The sequence below is a fragment of the Pelodiscus sinensis genome, chromosome 2 (genome assembly GCF_052426305.1).
Source record: "Pelodiscus sinensis isolate ZL-2025 chromosome 2, ASM5242630v1, whole genome shotgun sequence".
NCBI classification, from domain to species: domain Eukaryota; kingdom Metazoa; phylum Chordata; order Testudines; family Trionychidae; genus Pelodiscus; species Pelodiscus sinensis.
Window position 1 is genome coordinate 158713004 of NC_143053.1, and position 22648 is coordinate 158735651.

Sequence of the window (22648 nt, forward strand, 5' to 3'; positions counted from 1 at the left end):
AAACCCAAAGCCCTCCACCCCACACATTTACCTAGCCGATGCGTCACTTCCAGAATCTTCTGTCTTTTGTCTTCCTTTGCTTCTGGAACAGGAAGGATTTCAGCACACTTAAGAATTCCTTGAAGTCATCTAATACATGGCACAGTGTCATTAGAGTTGATATTAACCGTAACGAGTGGGTTCTTCCCCATGGACTTCAGAAGCCTATCTGGTATTAGAGCAATGTTCTAATTCTTCTGAGTATTGAAACCCCCTTGCTGCCTCTATCAGAGAGAGGGGGGAGCAAGGAGGGTAGCAGGAGTCAGTGCTGGGGGGTGCTAGTTTAAAAGACAGTTCCCCCCAGCACCGTCTCCATGGGGAGCAGGAGAGATAGAGGCATGGCGGGGAGCGGCTCAAGTGGAGATTGAGGCAGTCTCCGATTGCACCACTTCTGCTGTGATTCTGCTTTAGAAATGCGTATTTCAAAGGCTAAGGCTCTGCGGGGAGCTCAGGGTCAGCGGGTGAGTCCCCCGCTGGTCCTGTGCTCCTTGTGGAGCTTCCTTTTGAAATGTACAAGACCCTCACTGGGGCTCTTGTACATTCAAAGGCTGAGGCACCACAGGGAGCGCGGGGCCAGTGGGGGAGTCCCACTGGGGCTCTTGTACATTTCAAAGCCTGAGGCACCACAGGGAACGCGGGGCCGAACTGTAGCAAGAGCCCAATAGGGCTCTTGCTATAGTTCAATGGCAGAGGCGCCCTTATATACTAATCCAGTAGTTGATATAAATCCCATCAACTATTCAATTAGTTAATTAATCTAAATTTAACATCCCTAGTGGGCACCCATCTTGATGACCCCTTCGTCATAACCAAATGTTCACAGAGGATAGGTTTGGAGAGATATTGTGAATAGGAGTGACTGATATCTTACAGACCAGCATAATGATCCAGGAATACTGGAGATAAATTGGAAAGGGTGACAGTGAAAAGTTGATAAGTACTATGGGGAGAGTAAGCAGAAGATGTCAAAGTTAAATGAATACAGCTAACACTGGAGTTGAAAGCATCGTCAATAACCTTACTTTTGAACTTTGTGGTGGTGGTATTTTATGTGAAAAATGTATGATCCCTTTTAGTTGTATTCTATCTGGATATATCCCCCTGTACCACGCCTACATAATCTGTTCCTACCAATTATTGATGTACATCATGTACCCACTAGACTGCTATTGAATGAAACACTCAAGTATTAGCCAGATAGGATTCCCTTTCCAACCACATTAACATATAATTTTTTTCCTTGACATTGTTAATACGCTTTTAGTTTTTAGGATTTACCAAAGTCTCATCTATAGGCCAAAAATGTATTTCAAGTTTTGAATACTCACAAAAGTAAAATGCAACTACCATGTTCCTAAAATGCTACTGTAATAGCATTGGCTGTAATACTGTAAATATTTTCCAAAGTGCTACATGAGCTGAGACATGAATTTAATAGAAAATTGCCTTTTGCATCTTGTGTGGTCTCACCAATACAGGAGGCAGAAGAGATAAACAGTATTTGTCAGATTTAGGTCACAAAAAGACTATTTTAGTTCAGTTTTATGGGAGTGGTCCATACTTGAAGAACATTTTAAAAACAGATCTTGAAGTTAACATTGCTCTCTATTTGTTGCATAACCAGAAACTCACCTAATCATCTCATCAAGCTTTCTTAAAAATGCCACCAAAGTGAAATACAAGTGCTGAGAACAGCAAAATAATCTATTGCACTCAGTAAGGGGCTCTTATAACAAAGTTTGGATGGGAAATTACTTCAGATAATATTGTTAAGGCTTGATTTCTTTATAAAAGAAGCAGCCAGCCATAACAAATGATTTTCAAGTTCTATTGTTTTGGTATATATGATTGTGGAAAAGACACACAATGTTCTTTGTGTTTTTTGCCATTTATATTTAACCTCCTAAATAGATTTACCAAGGTTGACAGTAAAGAACCACTTCTAACAATTTTTATGACCCAGTCTTGAGCTAGACACTTTTTTATATACGGGTAGCATTGCTAGTTTTAAACAAGCTTTTCATCTTCTTCATGGTGTGTTTGTGAGTACATTGTACTTGGCAGACAGGGTAATAGAAGCAATATTTTTGTGCAGTTGACTAAACCTTCATTATTGAAGTGGTTGGTGCATTTGCTATATTTTCCTTTTTTCTGTAATATTCTGGTTATTTGTGTTTCTGCACAGCTATGTAAGCTAAGCTCTGAAAGCAAGTATCACTGCTAAATAAGTATGCAAGCTGAAACTAAGCTGCTCTCTGCAGAGGATTCTTTCCTGTTGGTAGAGTAGGAAGTAATACATCTTTGAGAAATTTAATGTACTAAGCTAATGTCTTTAGCATGCTATCACTTCTTCACAACGCCAAAGGATCTTTATCTTTTACAGAGGAAAACTCTATTATCCTCTCTTCTTCTTTGGTTCTCAAGGCTTCTACTCTTTATCTCTCTTCCACAAGTCTACCCAGTTTTGTCAGTAGTAGTGGAAATTGCTGCTTTGCTTATGGAAACACAGAGTGAACATGAAAGTTGTTACATCATGATAGAACATCCTGTGAAATATGTGATGATTAAAAATTATCCTAAACAGAAATCCTGCATCTTTCAGATGCTGAGAGAGTTCAAATTCATATCCTGCCTTTCTGGATATCTCCATAACAACCAGGCCAAATCCTTACAGAATTTGGGGACATTTCAGATTTGAATTTCAGGTTTCAGCCCCTCCTTTAATTTTGACCCTTTTTTGTAAGATTCCATTCTGAGAGATGGAATTACAGAGATCATTAATTTTCTCATGGCAGTGATCTAAAGTGCCATAATGAAATAAAGTAACTTATTTCCTTCTAAAGCCCTGATTGCTGCTTAATTCCTCTACATAACAATAGATGTAGACAAGAAAATACAACATTAATGGACCTCAATCTAGCTCTTCCTTCAGCATAATAAAAGCATGTTGACCATAGTAGACTGGACACAGAGTTTAGCGCATTCTGTTAAAGATTGGCCTGTCTAATGCACATTAGGCCCTTCAAAACCCTCAGACATATTTGGTTATAGTGGTTTTCTTGGAGATTTGCCTTTTATTGAATTTCTGTCGAATGCAGTCAGTTCCTGAAGAAGAAGACAAGAATTTAACTCTGTAGAGTCAGGCTCTAACCTCCGTAACCACTGCGTGAATCTGAAGTAACTGTTGATTTTCAAAAGATTTCAAAAGTGACAAATGAATTTTTCTGCCTTAGTTTTTTTGGATGCCCACCTGGACACCTTTAAGTGTTGAGTGTCTCTGATAATCAGACAACTTCAAAATGTTAGGCACCTAAAAATTGAGTCCTCAAAATGACTAGTTACTTTTGAAAATGTTGACTTCTAATTACAGCTATCTTCACACTTTAGATAGGAGAGTGTATATATACGTTTATGTACTGTAGGTAATATAATGGGGTTACTGGTAAATATATGCCACAGTCAATTTATGTTTCAGATTTATCCCTCTCTGTCTTGTGCTTTCTTATGGTGATACATCTGTTAACTTAAAATCTGAATGTTTGATTTGTCAACTGTCTACTTAGCACTTTGAGATTGTTAGATGAAAAGTACTAATGTGGTAAACTTACCTCAGTTGTATTTCTATTGACATCAGTAGAGTAAACGAGAGGGTAAATTTGCACAGAATTAATTTTTTACATTTTATTTTTTGTTTTATCTTGATGCATTGTTAGTTTTCTGTTTTGATTATAAAAATTGTCTTTTATTGGGAGGAGCCATCCTGAGCATGCTGAATTTTAGGGCTGCAGGAATAGTAGATATTGAAAAAGATACAGTAGCCATGTTAGTGGTGACACCAAGGATGCATCTAGACTACATGGCTCCGTTGACGGAGCCATGTAAAGTAGTTTACTTAACATAGTCAATGAAGAGGGGATTTTAATAATCCACGCTTCATTAAAATAAAAAAAAGGCCACTGCGCTCTGCCGACAATCAGCTGATCCAGCACAGAGTGGCAGTCTAGACGTGGATCGGTCAACAGAGGAAGCCTTTGTCGACCACTTCTGTAAACCTCGTTTCACGAGGCATAAGGGAGCGGTCGACAAAGGCTTCCCCTGTTGACCAATCCACGTCTAGACTGCCGCGTTGTGCCGGATCAACTGATCGTTGGCACAAAGCGGCAGCCATTTTTATTTTAATGAAGAGGGGATTATTTAAATCCCCGCTTCATTGACTATGTCGGGTAAACTAGCATGTAGTCTAGACACACCCCAAGAGTTTAAAGCCTTTTTATTCCACCAAAATTCCAATCTATATTTTCAAATCTAGGGTACATTTACAGTGTGCTGTGTGCCACTCATTTAAACAATATGCAGTAAATTACCAACTCTTCTAGCATCTGTTTCTATTGGTCATTAATCAGCTATTTTTCAACTGAATGCAAGTCAGGTATATTGTGCATACAGGGTATAATAGTCTCCAGGAAAAGGTCCCCTGTGCCCAGTCATGGGCCCTCACACCCACGCAGGGTATATCTACACTGCAGTTTTTTCAGAAAAACGGCCCTCCAAACACTCCACAAGCAACCCCCTATGAGGCCGCCCCCCTAGCTGCAGGGCTGTGTGGAGAAGAGACGGCACAACCTCAGGGGACAGGGCTTTCCCCCTCACCTCCCCTTTCCCAAGGGTCCCCCTTTTCCAGGACTCACCCCCGGGGAGTGCATCTTCCAGAAAAGCTTCTTCTGAAAGAAGCCTATAGTCTAGATGTAGCCTTTGCATTTATCAACATTAAAATTCATTTGCCATTATGTTGCCCAGTCATTTAGTTTTGTGAGCTCTTTTTGAAGCTCTTACCCCATGATGTCTTACTTTACTTAAGAGCCTTTGGTGATGGACTTTCTGGAAACCTAATTATGCTATTACCACTGGATCTCCCTTGTCTACATGTTTGCTGACCCCCTCAGAGAACTCTAGCTGATTAGTAAGGCATGAATTCCCTTTATAGAAACCATGTTGACTTTCCCCCAACGAATTATGTTCATATATATGTCTGACAATTTTTTTCTTTTCTGTAATTTCAGCTAATGTGCCCAGCACTGACTTACTGGTCTGTAATTGCCAGGATCACCGTTAGAGCCCTTTTTTAAATACTGACATCACATTAGCTATCTTCTAGTCATTAGGTACAGACCCTGATTTAAAGGATAAGTTACAAATCACAGTTAATAATTCTGCAATTTCATATTTGAGTTATTTCAGAACTCTTGTGTGAATGCCATCTTGTTCCAGTGACTTGTTACTATTAAGTTTATCAGTTTATTCCAAAACCTCCTCTAGCGACACCTCAATCTGGAACAACTCCTCCAATTTGTCACCTAAAAAGAATGGCTTGGGTTTGGAAATCTCCCTAACATCCTCAACCATGAAAACCAAAGAATTCATTTAGTTTCTCTGCAATGACCTTTCTCCTTTAGCATCTCGATTGTCAGGGGCCCCACCGGTTGTTTAGCAGGCTTCCTGCTTCTGATGTACTTAAACATTTTGCTATTTCTTTTTGAGTTTTTGGTTAGCTGTTCTGCAAACACCTTTTTTGGTTTATGCTCCTTTCTGTTTTCTTCACTAGAATTCAACTTCTACTTTTTAATCTCTCTCTGCTTCTTTTGCTTAGTTTTTAAGCCACAGTGGCACTTTTTTGGTTCTCTTACTGTATTTTTTAATTTGGGGTATACATTTATAAAACACATGTGCAAAGTAATCAGTGAGTTGTCAGGCAAATGTCAAGCTTCTTGTTAGTTCCAAACCTGGCTGATTGATATTCAAAAAATTGAATCTAGCTTAGATGTAATATATCTAGTTTAAGTAACAATATAGTTTATATCTAATACATCTATCTGGTATCTATTTGTTATTTTAATGTTTTAGATTTGTGTGTATGGTTCAGCACTTAACTGTTGCATTTATTACTAGTTTTCATACAGTGAAGTATTTTATATATTCATGGCTTCCAAATACTTCATTGCTGAACCTCAGGAATTATCTGTCTTATCAAATTGTAAACAAAAACCCAGCAGCTTATTTCTCAGCAGGGCTTATGGCAATCATCCAAAAACTGGGGTTGTGTTCAGAACACTGGCAAAATAAAAATGACATCTTCTCGCTCCTCATTCAGTAGATGTGTCTGAGTTCCAGTTCATGCATCATCTCTCAGAATTGTTAGTTAAATTCTAACTGCGGAATCTTAATTTTTTGCTGATGTTCCAAGCAGTAAGAGCCTAGCAGCACTTTCACATTTTAGGCTGAGTTGTGTCGCCAGCTGTTAGGAAAACTGGGCCCTATTCATCATTGCCCTATGGCCCTTTTTACATCTCCTGGCATGTCTTTCATTACACCCAGATGTAGAACTTGCTTTGTTAGCACCTCCTCTACCACAGCCCTACTCACAGTGTGTTTCAGGAAAAGCTCCTTTTTTCTTTAACGTGTTGTCTTCGTCTGCCTTCTTCCCCCCCCCCCCCAAAAAAAGAGTAGGAACTAAGGTCCCAGCTCTACAAAGCACTTCTGTATATGCTCAGCTTCATACGCAGTCTTGGGTGTTTTGCTAAATTGGGCTTTAAGGTCTGCAGATTTGCAAATAGTTTACAAAAACACCCTGATTCCCATTGCATAACAGTTTGGTATTATGCAGATCCTTTTTTATTATGCAACTTGTTACCAGTCCTCACTGGCTTATATAAACTTTTCCTGTCATCAAGAAACACCCATATTATAAATATTGTAGATAAGAGGGAATATGTAAAATATCTTGAACTTTAAAATTAATAGTGCATAGTGTTCCATTGCATTAAAGTTGCTATAAGGATCAGTAAAATGTTCTCAAGACAAAGTACTGATGAATAGAAATGTTTTCCTCTTACTAATATTCCATGAACTCTTCCTGTGGGTAATCTTTCCAGACACCAGAGCTTGTGGTGTTAGATGTTTTCACTAGCATTTATTTGTCTAGTTGTACCTTTGTGGGGATTTTTTGATTTTACCACATGATCTTTACTGTAAAGTACAGTAATGACTGAGCTGACATTGAAGTATTTTGCTGACACCGGGGCAAAAGATTGGTTAAAATGGGTACTACTCTTTCATAGATTTTATTAGGAGCTCCAGGTCTTGGATCTCAGATGTTGTCAGGATGCACAGAATGCTTATGAAAGATGCTTTATCATGCGAGTACTCAGCTGAAATTCTGATAGTAACCTTTAGCGTTGTGAAGTTACTTACTCTATTGTCATCTTGATCCACTTTCACCCTGACTTGATTAGTTTCATTTAACATAAGCAACTTCTTTCTTATAAAAAGCCCTGCTTCTGTAACTTCCATTCCAATTCATCTGCTGAAGTGGTTTTACCCACAAAAGCTTATGCCCTAATAAATCTGTTAGTCTTTAAGGTGCCACAGAATTCCTTGTTGTTGTCTGCCAATACAGACTAACACTTCTATCCCTCTGAGACTTAATAAATATGTGTTCATCAATACTTCTGGAGAAAATGTAAGCTTTTTTCTCCCTGGCATGTTTAGTCATTTCTGCTCAGTAGAGTTTCAGGACAGGAATAGCAGCTCTATTGCAAGTGATGATGGACTTGCATAGGCAGAGCTGCATGTATGGGACACTTTCAAAGCTGCTGTTTGTATTAGAATTGTCTCTGCCTTGTTCTGTTAGCATCTCACAAACACTCTGTTCTCTTAAAAAAAAAAAAAAACCTTAAAAAACAACAAATACTCTGGTAACACCTTAAAGACTAACAAAACAGCTATGTTTATACTGTGCTATTTTGCGCAAAAAATATGCAAATGAGATGAAGCATGGACTATTGCCATGCCTCATTTGCATAATTTAATTAATGAGCGGCCGCTTTTTGCGCAATAGGCTCTTGCGCAAAAAAGAGCTGTATAGATGGCTCCTTTCTGCGCACAAAACCCTTCATGGGCAAGAGCCGTTATTCTGCTTTTTTTCAGGAAGAATGACTCTTGCGCAAGAGGGGGTTTTCTCACAAAAAGCGGCTGCTCGTTAATTATGTAAATGAGGTGTGGTGATATTCTATATCCATGGTGGCCAGGATGGTGTTTTCAGGAAGTTTACTGATGTTTTGTAGTTTCCTCAGGAAATCGGTTGTGTCTCAAAGATAAGTAGGAGCACTGGTAACACAGGGCCTGGGAAAAAAGTCAATAAAGTCAGATAATCCTGTTGTAAGTGTGCCAATGCTTGAGATGATGGGTCATCTGGGATTTCCAGGTCTGTTATCTTGGGTAACTGATAGAAAACTCCTGGTCAAGGATAGCAGGGGTGTTAGTGTAAATTTGTTCCTGAGCAGCATCACAGAGCTTCATGACTAGTTGCTTCTGGTTTTTTTGGTATTCTTTAGTGGGATCAGAAGAGAGGGGCCTGTAGAATCTGGTGTTGGTGAGTTGTCTGGTCGCCTCTTGTTCATAATCTGTTCTGTTCATGGTGGTTGTGTCTACATTGGCACCCTTTTCCAGAAAAGGGATTCTAATGAGACCAGTCGGAATTGCAAATGCCCCGGGGATTTGCAATTCCGACTGGTCTCATTAGAATCCCTTTTCCGGAAAAGGGTGCCAATGTAGACACAGCCGGTGACTACAGCACCCTCTTTGTCAGCCTCTTGGATTATGACGTTAGAATTGTTTTTAAGGCTGTGTATAGCATTGCGTTCTGCATGACTGAGGTTGTATGTTATATGCTGTTGTTTGCTGACTGTCAGCTCGAGCATGTTTGTGGAAGCAGTCCATGTAGAAATCAAGACTCTCGTTACAACCGTTAGTAGGGATCCACATAGGAGCCTTCCTCTTGTTCTCTTAAGAGAGTCAAAATGAAGCCTGTTTCCAGTAAGTTTTCCAGGGTCATCAATAACATAGAGCCATGCATACATAGAACGGTATTTCAGTAGGCTGCAGAAAACATTGTGCCATCCAACAACACTCTCGTCACTTGCATTAATTGTTTTGGGTTTGGTTTTTATTTTTTGTAAAAGGATTTAATATGCTTTTAAAGTCTGACTGACCAACTTCGGCATGTTGCCTTTATTTGAAACTTCAATACCTCCATACATCCAGATCTTCAAAAGCTCGCTTGAAAAGTGCAAAAGTCCAATGTAGGCATGTGGCCACTGCTATGCCCATATGTAACATAAGACTTACACTCGTGTAAGTGTGAAAGGAATCAGTCCTGTAACTCCCAGAGTAATCTCTGGGATTACTCCTGATATATGCTAGTGTGAGAAGAAAATCAGGAAAAATGGCCCTGTAGGAACAATGTCCAGTTGTTAGCCATAATCCAAAGGCTTTAGATGTCAATGAAAAGATATTAAGGAACTTTGAAATTGGGTATTTTATGCACAGGTCATTCAGGAGCATGCATCTTCCAATATTTGGACCACTAATTCACAAGATCGGAAAATACACACCCTTTTGTACGTCCACTTTCTACTTTTGCACTGAGCTATTGTCTCATCCCTTCTCTTCCAATCTTACCTTATAATGTTGCGGTTAGTTTGGGACTGACTTTCCTTACAAAGCACCATGGTGATATTCTAACCTGAAATAATTTTATGCCAGAAACAAATTCTGCAACTTGCTGTGCATTTCTGTAATTAACTGTGGCAGAGCCCTAACATTCCCTCCTCACAATGTGGATTTTTTTCCCCGTTTGTTTTTTGCTAGATTTCACAGGGAGCCTCACAGAATGATTTACAGAAAAAAAAGAGGCGTGCCCCTCCACCACCAACTCCTCCTGTTCAAACCATGCCAAACAGAACAGAAGAAAAAGAAGACAAGAGGAAGAGCACAATGGGTAAGCACATTGCTTTTCTTTGTTCTTTAATCCAATGCATGTGCTTTAAGTGGCTGGGCTTGCTGTTTGAAGATTTCCAGAGTAATAAAAAGCAAATAAAACTCCTTGGGGTGATGACTGTGTTTCTGCATGGCATTAAAGGTGCTTTGGCTCAACTCTCCATTCTCTTCATTTGAGCTATGACCATTTGCACCAGCTGAAGGTCTGCCCCATTGTTTTCAAAGCCATCACCCTTGCTGCTGTTAAATACACTTTGTCCTTTTGTCCCAGTGTGGTTTTATGTCAGTACGTGCCATAGAGTTTTGTTCTTGTCCCCGGTCCTGTTTGAGATGACTCTGCATTCTCCGAGTCTTTAGCTAATCAGTGCAAGAAAAGAACCGGTCGGTTCTGAAATAAATTTGGTAAGTACCACAAGAAAATAAAGAAAAGTTTAGTTTTCAGTTTTATGTGCTTTAGCTTATTTATTCACACCCAGATAGAAAGAGAGACTGAGAAAAAGTCCTCCAGGTATTTCAGGTCACAGGGAGTTATGTCTGCAAGATTATTCCCTTAGATAAGAAACTGATTTCTGAAAGATACGAGCTAATAACCCCACGCATTGGAACTCATTATCCAGTACATTAAGGGAATCATTTAAGAAGTGCTACAGTGCACTTGACACACTCCAGTTTGCATCTTCAACCTCAGCATTTTCACATAGCAGCAGACATGCATATAGGATACCATATAAAATGAACACCCTGTCATGCATAATTGCTGGCATTGCAAATGCTTCACACTTTAGAAAGAAACCTCGTGGCTTTGTTTCAACATTTATTTTCAGTAAATGCCTCACATTTAATGTGTCAGCATTTATGTAGTGAAAGGAGTCCATTATCCTGTAATATGTTTGACTCCATTGGCATCTCTTCTTTAAACTCTCTAAGGAGAATGCTATCACTGTGCAATATAACATAACCATTTTCAGAAAAATTGGCTGCGTGTTAACTATTAAATATGTCACAATCTGTCATTCCCAATGCCTCTCCCTACAACCACAAGTCAATACTGATAACATTTGGTGTTTTAACTTTGTTAATGTTAACTTTATTTTATGTCACTGCTTGAAGGGTTATAGCTGAAATAAAACAGAACAGAACCACACATTTCTGTCCACAGCCATATAGCTAGATTAGCCAGACCCCTAGCTGATATAAATTGGCATAGATCCATTGACTTTAATGGAGCTTTGCTGATTTATACCAGTGAAGGATATGTTACATAATAATCTCCTATATACTTTTAATTTTCTGCTTCAGTCTTAGATGAATATAATTATTGAGATTACCGAGCTTCCCTTGTAAGATTGTTTAAACAGCTTCTTTGGGATGATAACTCTGAAACCATGAGACAGCACAGATGTCTTGGGAAACAAAACGGAAGGAGTAAATAAAGCAAGACAGTAGAAAGAGCAGCACAATGGGGCAGATTAAAACACCTCTTTTAACACTAACCATACTAACTGGAATTTTAAAATCATGGAAAAAACTGGCAAATGAATCAGCTTAAATATTTAACATCAAATTGCTTAGAAGACTGACTCTAAAGTGCTGTGCCTAACTTTCTTAAAGCAGTCAAAAAGGACACTGGAGTTCAAACGGGCATTAAATTGTTCCTTGCACCTTTATAAGGTGGATATTGCCTATGAAAAACCTGTTCAGTGAAATCTTTTTGGACCTTGCTCCTGAATCACCGCTACACTAACGCATTCAGGACCAGGCTTTGAAGGCCTTCTAAGAAGTTTAAAGTGTTATTCATCCCACAGTGCCAAATTTAAACTCTTTGGCGAGGCTTGGGTAAAGTTGGCTGATTGATAGCTCAGAATTATTCCTAGTGGTTTAGTAATTCCATTTAAGGTTTGGTGAGGCTGGATCCTTTCCATAAACAAGAAGAGAGTATGAGATAGTCAGAAGCCACAGGGGCCTACTGGACTTCAAGTGAATGTCAGTGGTAGCTGAACATGACTGTAGCACAATCACACATGGAGAGCATGTTTTTCAGACCTATGAATTATCATGTGTATCTTTCTCTCACTCCAAAAGGAGAGAGAGATCAAACGTTTCCAGGGTTTACCCATCACCAAGAGCAAACAGGGTGCGACACTGCTGATATTTATTGAGATATCTAATAATCTAAAAGAGACTCATTTATATCATGTGGCATGCACAATACCCAATTAAGAACTATTATGAGGATCTATGAATTCTTATCCAGGTTAGAAACTCAATCATACAAACCTCAACAAAACAAGCAGCCTCTGCACGCTGTCAAAACTAAAAAGAAAAACAAGTAAAAAGAAAATGAAAGCCCAAATAGCACATCCACTCAGAAATACCAGCCTTCACTATTCCCCTGCCTCTTCAAAAGAGTCAGGGAAATAGACAGTTTTACATAGTATCCTATAGATGAGCAGATTTGGGCTCTGTCAGATCAAGAGATCCTGAAGGAGGGAGGGTTCACCTTCCTCTACAACATGGGGCATTTGCAGATTTAAACTAGAGCAAATGGTAGGTTTTCCATAACTTGACATCTTTAAATAATGATTTGAGAACTTCGGTGAATTAGCTAGAAATTATGGGTTTCTTACAGGAGTGGATGGGTGAGGTTCTGTGGCCTTCAGCATGATCATGATGATCCCATCTGACCTTAAACTTTACGTTGTTAGGGCTACATCAGGGATCAATGCTCCATTGGCGGTTGATTTAGCACAGTGGTTCCCAAACTTTTTGGCATCACGCCCCCCCTTTTTGATTTTTGAGAAACCCTTATGCTCCCCCCCCAAAATAGCAGTAAAACTTGGAGTGGGATTGATGGGAGTGTGTGGCTGTGTTGCCTCGTGCCCCCCCAGGAATTTCTTCATTTCCCCCCCCCAGGGAGGCACACCCCCCAGTTTGGGAACCCATGATTTAGCAGGTCTAGTGAAGACCTGCCAAATCGACTGTAGATCACTCTACAGTCAACCTCTGTGCTCTACCCCGACAAGAAAAGTAAAATAAGTCGATGGGAGAGTTTCTCCCATCAACCTCCTCTGTGGTGTAGACTCAATGGTAACTTGATCTAATGTTCATTATTAACATACCTGGAGTTGTGTATCATAAGTCAACTTTCTGCGGTAGCGTAGACATAGGCTAAGGAAGAAACAAACGTTTATAAAATCTCAGGAAGATATTTTCTGTATAATGTTTGTAGTGTGTTTTACTATTTGTCAAAAAATCAATTGAGATTTATGGTGATTGATGTGTATAGATTGTTATATACATGTATCTATTGGGCCTGATTCTTATCTCGTGTACCTAAATTTAACAGCAGAATGTTTCCAGTGATTTTCTCCTGGTTCACATTGGTGTGATAGAGAGCAGAATCAGATCCAGACAGAGTCGACCATCGAGGGAGAGGGTGGGTGAATACACACGCTTTTGTGTGTTTTAAAAGAAACTTAAAAAGAATTGACAATAAAAGTAACTAGCTAATTGATCCTCCTGTAGGTAATGGACGACAGATGCCACAAAAGCCTCCTAGAGGCAATACACGTGGTCCACCCCAGTTAGTGATTCCCCCTCCCCCACCTTACCCTCCTCCTGACACAGACATTATGGATTCAACCGACTATTACAGTGAAGCACCTGATGTTACAACACCAACAAACCTGGTACCTAAACGTATGTTTAAAAATATATGTATTTCCTTCTCATTTCTTTAGCGGTTACTCTTGAGGAAGCTTTTCCAGACTTTCTTCTCAGTTCTCCAGACATACTTTTTTTTTTCTTTTCCAGCCTTTCTTCTTGTGAAATGCTCAATGCATTATATCAATATGATTAATTAATAGGAGGTGAATGAAACATTTGCTTATAGATATTGTTGCTGCAGCTTCTTAGCTCTTATATAGAGAAAAGTAAATCCAACTGTCTAAACATGCAGTTTCATGCATTTCAAGGCAAAAAAATCTGTGATTTAGTATTTGATTTGTTTCTTCATAAACATTCTCCCTCTCCCTCCGAAGACATAGGTTCAATAAACTATTGAACAACCATTGTAATCTGTCAGACTAATATTTTCCACACTTTTACAACCTGAAGCCCCTGTTCAAGAAAATGAAATCAGTCACACTCACCACATATTTTAAAGACGAATTCACCTTAGTATGTACATCTTTCATGCCCACCAGACTAGCCCAAGGTGCACTCTCTTCTTTGGGAAATCTTATTAGACAATGCAGTGTGATAGTTGTAGCATTCTTCCTTATTTGTGTGAAACATGTTTCAGAAATATCATATAGACTTTTTTCAGATCTTGGTTTATGATCTAAGGCTCAGATCCTGCAGATGACTTCACATGGGTATGTCCCTTTGCATGCACACAGCTTGGTCAACAGGGCTCTTCAAAGGTACAGGATCGTCTCAAGTGCAGTAATTTGCCGAACCAGAGCCAGTTTGTTAACCGCGTGAATATGATAGTGTATCTACGCTAATCCCACTGAGATACTTCTCTGGGAACTTTTCATTGCAAAGATTATAATCTAAGTAATTCTCTGCCCAATGTATAAATGTTGGAGTGGGGCTGGTTGTTGCCTACAAGCTAAACTCAATGCATTATTGTTCAAATCATAGGTAAAGAGATATGTAGAATGTCAAGTTTTATAAGGGAGGTGGGGAAGAAAGGTTTGTACCAAGGATTTCTGTTACTAGAAAACACAAGTGTTAATGTGGATTAACCTATTTTATTCCTACCATTGTATGAACAAATTTCTTGTTGTAATTAGATTTTTTATTTGATACCATTGGATTATACCCAGTGGTTCTCATCTTAAAGATCTGTTCTGGACATATTTTAATCAATATTTGTGCTTCAGCTGACTTCATTACAATATTTTCCAATGCTCCTCTCTGGCAATCAAATGCATTTTATGCTACTCTGATTTTTATCTGCCAGATCATTCGTTCTTAAACAAAGGCGATATCCCAGCCAAAAGTGTTTAATTTAAGCTTTTACTTGGAAACATTACCTGAGAGTTTAGTATCCTCAGCTCATGGAAGTGGAGCTTAGTACATCTTTTAAGAACTCTTATTCAGTGTTGAATCTGGTCAAACCTACACCGATTTCACCTTCATATTTATAATCTGTACTCCACTAGAAATATACATACAGGTTGATCCTCTCTGGTCTGGCATGGTTTTAGTTAGCTGGATGTCTGCTTATCATGGATGTGGCCGATATTCTTGCAGTCCATAAAGTTTGATTACAGCCACCAGTGCTGGCTGTCAGTGTTCTGTGCTGTTATTTAGCTCTAATTTACCCCTAAATGTCTTCTAAGAGCCCAATAGGCAGTGGACATGTTGGTAATGCTGCTAGACAACATTGACCTCCCATGGTTCAGCAAATTCTCTGGTTTGGCCAGATCCTGAGGGTGCCAGACTAGAGAGTTTCAACCTGTATTATATACTCTATGTTTTCTTAATCAGTTCCTGCAGTTATGTGCAACTTTATCTCTGTGAAGAGAAAAGGAGATGGAAGTCACCACATTGCTTTGTGCATGTCTGAAAGTTGCTCAGATGCCCTAGCAAAAGATGCGAAATAAGATCTCGAATAAAAGTAACTGGTGGAGTTTGCTATGCAACACACAAAAGCATCTGAAATATTTTAAGAGGAAATCCTGTTTTTATGATGATTACATCAGATAACTGTGCAAATCTCAACAAATATTGGTAGAACAGGGCAACTTCAGAGCACAGATGGCTTGTCTAGTCTATGCCGAAGTTCTGAAAGAGGATATGCAAATTCTGCAGGAATTTGCATATTTTCTTTCGATCTTACTTTCGAAAGTGAAAGTAGTCGGGACGCACTTCCTTAAAAAATAAGGTTTATGCAGCTTTTCAAAAAAAAGGGGGAGGGTTGCCGGAAAAAACGTGTCCCAACTACTTTCCTGCGGAATTTGCATAGTCTTTCATATCCTCTTTCAGAACGTCAGCGTAGTCTAGACATAGCCAGAGTGAGAAGAACATTTCTACTCTGTGCTCCTGCTTTGTCTTCAGTGAATTCTTAAGCAGTGGGGTGAATAGGAATTTTGGCATTGGCTTTAGTGAAGCCAGAATTTCATCCACATTCTCTTGACCTCTTTGCTGTGGCTACCCTGCCACGTCCATAGAAGCTGCAGCCAATGGGAGCTTTGCACATGTTGCAAACATGAAGAAAATTAGCTTTTTCCAAAAATGGAAGTATTCATTTAAAAGGTCACTAAAACCCCAATAGGTAGATCTATGTAACTGCTGTATCTGAATTTAGGTTCTTAATTTTAAGCAAGTTAGACTTAAATACAGGAGATGGGATTAGAGGATGTGGGGTGGGAGTTGAGTGGGTTAGAACCACTCATGAGTTTTCAGTGATGTCCTGTTGCCTGAGAACGCTTTGTATACTGCAGGTAGAAGCTACAGAGAAGATTCCTAGAGCATATTTAGATTTAGATTTAGATTTAGATTTAGACAATAAATGTTTTCTCAGAAAAATGTGGGAGTAAGAATCAGTTATTGATGCTCGATATTAATGAAAAGTATATTTGTTCTTAAATGACAAAAAAATTCACACTAGTGAAGATCATATCCTTTTGACATTGACCAGGCAATCCAATCTGTCTTCTCGTGATTGCTATTTCAGAGCTAAACTCTGTGATCATTTATGGTCAGTTACATTCCTATCCCTTATTTGCTGCCACCTTTTGGATCAGGCACCATTCCCCTTTCTTCATTCTCCCCGCCAACCAGACAGTTATTCCATTGTGCTCTAAGAAGCCTATTTCGAAGAATACCCATTTCATAGGAGTTAGATGGGAATTGCTTTTCACAGTTTCCCAAACTTATGTAGAGTGTAAGTCATTCATGAATAGGGCCTTTCGTGAGATATTTGAGCTTTTCTGCCTTAATGTTAAGAGCCTCTTCTGCAAACAACAGTACAATTGTTCTACACGATTTTTGCTCTTTAATCTTCTTAACACCATTAACAGAGCTTTCCTGTTAATATTTGCACTGGACACATCTATATGTTGTATGCATGTCTAAAATGATATATTCATGGGATCCTTCTTCCTCTCTTAACTTACTAATGGGTTGTTTTGTGACCTGTTATTGTGAGTTTGGTTGAGTTTTGACTGTAGTTCACAAGTGGAGACTCTGTTACAGCTGTTGCATGGAGTTTGATTTTGCTACCTGGTTTGGTGTGTTCCTAATGAATGAGCTGCTAACAGGAGATCTGCTACACCTAGTAGAGGATGCAAATACCGTAGAGAATGCTGTACTTAGAGCTTTGCAACTGTAGTATGCAGCCTTTTAATGGTTTAAAACAGACCATTTGAATAGCAGCCTTACTCCTGTATCCTTTATATGATACCTTTCTATTGTTACAGACCACAAAACAAAAAATACAATACTAAAGAGTTAGGTTAAAAAGGATAAATATTTCATCTTTTCACTGGATCAGATCCTGACTTCCAGTAACAGCAAAGTCAGTAAGAGCTTTTTTTTTAAGTGAGTAAGGTTGATTAATTGATGGAGTTATCTCTTTAAATTTCTAAAATGCAACTGTCAGTTCCTGGCCCATAAGCTAAAATGCTAATTTGACTCAAAACTTGCATTGTACGCAAAAATAAAGCACAATCATCTAATATTCTCCATTACCATAACATTTTGGTTTCTTTTCACAAACCTATTTTCCTGTTTTATTAAGTGGATAATGTACTGAGATATATATTTCTAGCTGACTGGCAATTCAACTTTGAGGAGAACAGGGATTTGCCTTCTCCCTTTCATCCTCTCTAGCTCCCATGTGTTAGTTTTTAAATGAAAACATTGAATAGCATAGTTCATATCACCATAAATGACAGCAGATGTGAGAGTGACCTACAAACACCTTAGGCACCTCCATTCAGTAACTTAAGGTGGAGGTATCTGGTATTGTCAGCCCTTTAAGGACAGCTTTTAAAGACCAAACTTTGTTATTTTTATTTAAAATTAATAGGAGAAATCCATAGTGTGAAGCCATGTTTTCATAGCTATACAGGTTTGAGTATATTCAAATTAGCCATGGAATGAATGTTGACATCACGAATATACCACAACATTTGCAATTAATCAATGTCCTGAATTTCGTTCTCAGTATAGATGCTGAGGTTTATGTGAGCACAGAAGATGAGCTGCCCCCTAACTAAGTGGTGGGCAAGAAGCTGCCAGTAGGCTGGATTCGGCCCTCCAAACCACTGGATCCGGCCCACAGCTGCCTCGCCGGAACCCTTAGGCAGAGAACAGCCTACGCTTTAAAAAGCCAGATGTTCTCCATTCTGGATGGCTGGGGAGGAAGGAGGCAGACTTCTTATGCTGTGCCTGCCCCCCAGCAAAATCTCTTACCTCCCATTGGCCAATTTCTCAGTTTCTGCCAATAGGAACTGAGAATTGTTGCTGGGATCAGGGGCAGTGTAGGAAGCCTTCTCCCTTCCTTCTTGACTCCCCTCCCCTCCTCCCTTCGTGCCCGCCTCAGGTTTCTGCTGGTAAGTGACTCCCAGCCAGAACCTGCCTCTGCCACCCCACCTCTCTCCTCCAAACCTCTGCCCTCCTCCACATACCCAAACTCTCAGCCACCTCCTGCACCCATATCCTCTTCCAGATCTGGCACCCCAATCCTCTACCCCAGATCACAAATCCTCTCCAACCATAGGTCACATCCCAAAATCCTGCACCCAAGTCATTTCCCCCAAGATCCCTTCTGCACCCAATCTCCATCCCAGACCCCGGAATTCCTCCATTAATATCCTAGAACAGTGCAGCTCTCGACCACTTTCCAAAATCTTGGAGTGGCTCCCCATAAAAAATTATTGCCCACCCCTGCCCTAACTTCTTAGAGGTGGTCCCTAGAATATAGTTACGGTGCATTGAAATGAAGCTTGTCTGGCTAGTCCTCCTGCCCTGCCTGTCCTGTGAGTAAATCAAGTATATGGGCTCCAAGATTGTCAGCCTGACATCTTCCATGGGCATTAAAGTTCACTCCAGGAAAATAGAGGTCATGAAGATCTTGAGCATCTATGCATGTTATTTCATTGACTAGAGAGGAATAGAGCCTGCTTGTTTAGTGAAAAATCTGGCCCCATGAATCCAGACTAAGATTTTCAAAAGAGCCTATGGGAGTTACATCCCCAGATGCCATTGAATTTCAATGGGATTTAGCGCTTTAAAAAAATCTAACCTGAAGGTGAGTAGCATGCTAACCATTCTTTCATTATGGCCTGCACTTATGTTTATATGTTTTATCATTTACTTTTTTCCCCAACAGTTTATTGTTGTGCATCATTCCCTTCACACACCAAGCACGTCTGACAGAACTTGCCTCTTCCTCTGATGTTCATACCTCTGACGTCTTCTGTTGCCTCTGCTACCCCAACACTTCCGTTGCCTTTCTTCCTTCCCTGCTAGAAGAACTCCTTGTATCTGACTGAAACCTTGGCTTCTTTTCTTTTTGAACTTGCACACCTTCATTTAATTAATATTGATTATATTTGGCTTTGTTTCACGCGCATTTGTTATATGTAGACTCCAGAACTGAACACTACGTCATACAGATACATATCACCCTCAGAAACATTCTCCATTTATATGTCTGTTTCTTTACAAATTATTCTTGTTGCTTTGGGTCAGTGTTTAATTTGACTTGATGTTTCACAATTTTTTTTCTAAAATGCGACCCTGTTTTATGAATGTATTGAAAAGGTTCTGGTATAATTTCTCATTTTTCTATCAGGCTAGGCCTTGTATACTGCATTTTTCCAAGCATTTTGTTTTCCTTTATTGCAGCTGTTTTGTGCCATCTGGATAGACCTGAAAGTGAGCATGGCTTAAAGTCCAAGATTCCTTTCATATCTTGGCCACTGATCAAGTTACTGAGTTAAAAATAGAAACCTTAAAGGTCTGTCAGACTTAGAATGGTCCTAAACAGAAAACTGAGGATGAGTATCCAGTACATTAATGCTTAGCCTTTCCTTTTACTTTTCATACTAATACTCACTTTGATTAGCTTCTTCTTGATTCTATAAACACCGTGGAAACTAAAGTATATGTCATTTCTATAACAAGATTCAAAACATTGTTTGCTCAAGATAAATCTAATTCTGCTGGTCTTCATTTGTATTTATGAAAGAAATATGCAGAGGATTATAGTGAAAATATGATCTGTTGATACGATCTCACTCTGCTAAAACTCTTTGCACTGAGAACAATTGCTTGTGCAAAGGGAGCTCTGGCCCATATTTTTACTCATTCTGAGCTGAAATAGCACACACACCCAAAAGTGCATTCTGCTTTCATAGATGTTTAAGATGTTTGTTATTTAAATGAGAGAGATTCAGAATGTATCTAACTCAATATCGCACACAATTGTCGTTCTACCCTGAGCAAAACAATATGTTTTTTGGATCCTTTTCAGGATTCCAAAAGACAGGAGAGAAAGCAAAGGATTCTTACAAATAGAGTGGAATATGATGAGCGAGTTTTGATAGATCTAGGATAATGGGAATATTATGTGTGCAGTTATACTTTTTTTAAGTGCCCATTTGAACCAACACATACTGCAGGGTCTTCTAAAAATATTGAGCAGAATTTTACTCGGTATATTGTCAGGTACTTTTGTTAAGAAAAAAAGCTCTTCTGCAAGTTTCATTGTAATTCTCTTTTTTTCAAAATTTTTTAAATGTTTACAATACATTAGGCTAATCAGTTCGTTAGGTTTTTAACTGAAGAAAAAAATCCCTGGAAAGTGGCTGTGTTCTTCAGAAAAACATTGGGGGTTATTGGGATTGGAAAATTGAACCCTGAAAAACAAAACTCTCCAGTGGAAGACTTTTGGGTTTGTTGATTAAATGCTTTTCTGTTTCCAGCAAACTTGCAAAAACTAAAGTATTACCTAAAAACAAGTGGCAGGATAGTGTGAGAGATACAAGGGAATTCACCCTTCCTTCTGCTACATTTAATAAGCATGAATTCACTTACTTTTAAAATATTTTTTTAAATGTAAAATAAAGCTTACAGCTTTAATGGGGTTCAAACTGAATGAGCCAAATTGTGCCCTACAATACATTTCATTGGCTTGCCACTGCTTAATCTAGGGCTGAATTTAGCCTGGTGTCATAGAACCATATCATGGTAACTTAGACTTTTATTTTGAACCATTGACATTAATGGGAGCTTGCCCTTTGGCTTCATTGAGAGCAGGAGTAGGCCATTTATGCACAAGGGTAGAGTCTTAGAAATATGTGTTAGTTGGTTTGCTGGTCATATTATTCCAGGAGAGCAAGAGAAACATAGTGAGAATTACATGGACAGACTAATACCAAATTGATTGCAAGGACTATTGAATTCCAGCAAAGTATGTATGTCAGGTCATCCTAAGCTAAAAAATGAATGGGAAGTGGTGTGGATTTTATTTGCTCACCATATTCCTTCTCCATCAAATAGACTTGACTAGATATTTTCCGTCAGCGCCAAATAATTTGGGATGATAAAACGAACAATTTTGAAAATTTAATGACTCCTTTGACAGAAGGAGCTGTATGTGGATACAATTCAAGAATATGAATTCCAGTATTTATGAAAAGTTGGTGCTAAAATTACCATAGAAGAATGCTTAAATTACAATGGATCCTGTCCTGAGATATGCAAAGTCCTATAGGTTTCAGTAGAGCCTTGGACATTCATTATTTCTCCAGATTAGGTTTTATACTACATAGGCTTTGGTGAACCCGAATAGAAATTGTCAGGTTTTACTGGAACCACCAGAGGGAGCTCAAGTGGTCCCTTGTATGAAACAGGCATGCACTGCAAATAAAGAAAACGCACAAATATTGAGTTATGCCACTATTTCCAAGTTTTCTAAATTCCGTAATAATCAGACATAATATATTGGGTGAGGGGTTTTCTTTCTTTTTCAAAGGAAAAAGAAAGAGTTGTTTTCTAGATTTTACCTATATATTCTTACAATGTATTGTGAAACTATGAGAAATATATTGTATATGTGATGTTATTGTGATGATTATGTCAAGGCACAAGCCCAGATTGCTACCATGTTTTTCAGTGTGTGTGTGTGTGTGTGTGTGTGTGTGTGTGTGTTTGTTTTACCTACAAGTTTTTTTGTGCGTATTTACCCTGTGTGATATAAGGATGTTAAAATACAATTATCTGTCTAATCATATAGTCGATACATTTGTATTGACAATACGATTAGTCGATAAGTGCCTCTGCAAAGCTGCAGTGGGGGTGGCTCCAGGAGCCAATTCGAGCCAGGACTGAGTAGTCCTGGCTCATGCCGGCTCCGGAGTCACCCATGCTGTTGCTCTGCATTTTAAATGTAGTAAGACACCCCCTACCCTCCATGGCTCTTGCTCCATTTAAAATGCAGAGGAATAGCAGTCAGCGTGAGCCATAACTACTCAGTCCTGGCTTGCACTGAGTCCAGCAGCCCCTGTTCATGGTGGACAGCCCTGGCCACTGCAAACAGGGGCTGTTCTAGCACCAGCCCCTGTTCATGGCAGCCAGGGCTGGCCGCAGCAAACAGGGGTTGCTTAGCAGCAACAGCCCCTATCTGCAGGGAGGCCCAGCTCCCCACTGGGATCCCTGCACACCGGAGCTGCTTCGTGGCAGCATCCCCTGTCTCCTCCCCTTGCTGCCTCTCATAGAAGAGGTGGTGCTGCAGAGTGCACAGGGCGTGTGG

At 39.3% G+C, this 22648-nt stretch overlaps 1 protein-coding gene and 1 long non-coding RNA gene across 16 annotated transcripts in view; one reads left to right on the forward strand and one right to left on the reverse strand.

The window, feature by feature from the left end:
* Positions 1–22648, forward strand: part of COBL (cordon-bleu WH2 repeat protein) — a 228174-nt gene that overhangs the window by 146614 nt on the left and 58912 nt on the right. For 14 of the 15 annotated variants that reach the window (XM_089776491.1, XM_075921658.2, XM_089776492.1 and 11 more), the window contains 2 exons: positions 9745–9874; positions 13399–13572. In XM_089776491.1, the coding sequence (XP_089632617.1) occupies positions 9745–9874; positions 13399–13572 (304 nt within the window). The remainder of the gene's footprint in view (positions 1–9744; positions 9875–13398; positions 13573–22648) is intronic. The other variant, XM_075921661.2, reaches the window with a different exon arrangement.
* The window catches only part of LOC142827244 (uncharacterized), a 31525-nt gene continuing 18749 nt past the window's right edge, over positions 9873–22648 (reverse strand). The window contains exons 2-3 of the long non-coding RNA XR_016348912.1: positions 12993–13041; positions 9873–12186 (exon numbers count right to left, since the gene is read on the reverse strand). This is a non-coding gene — a long non-coding RNA (uncharacterized LOC142827244). The remainder of the gene's footprint in view (positions 12187–12992; positions 13042–22648) is intronic.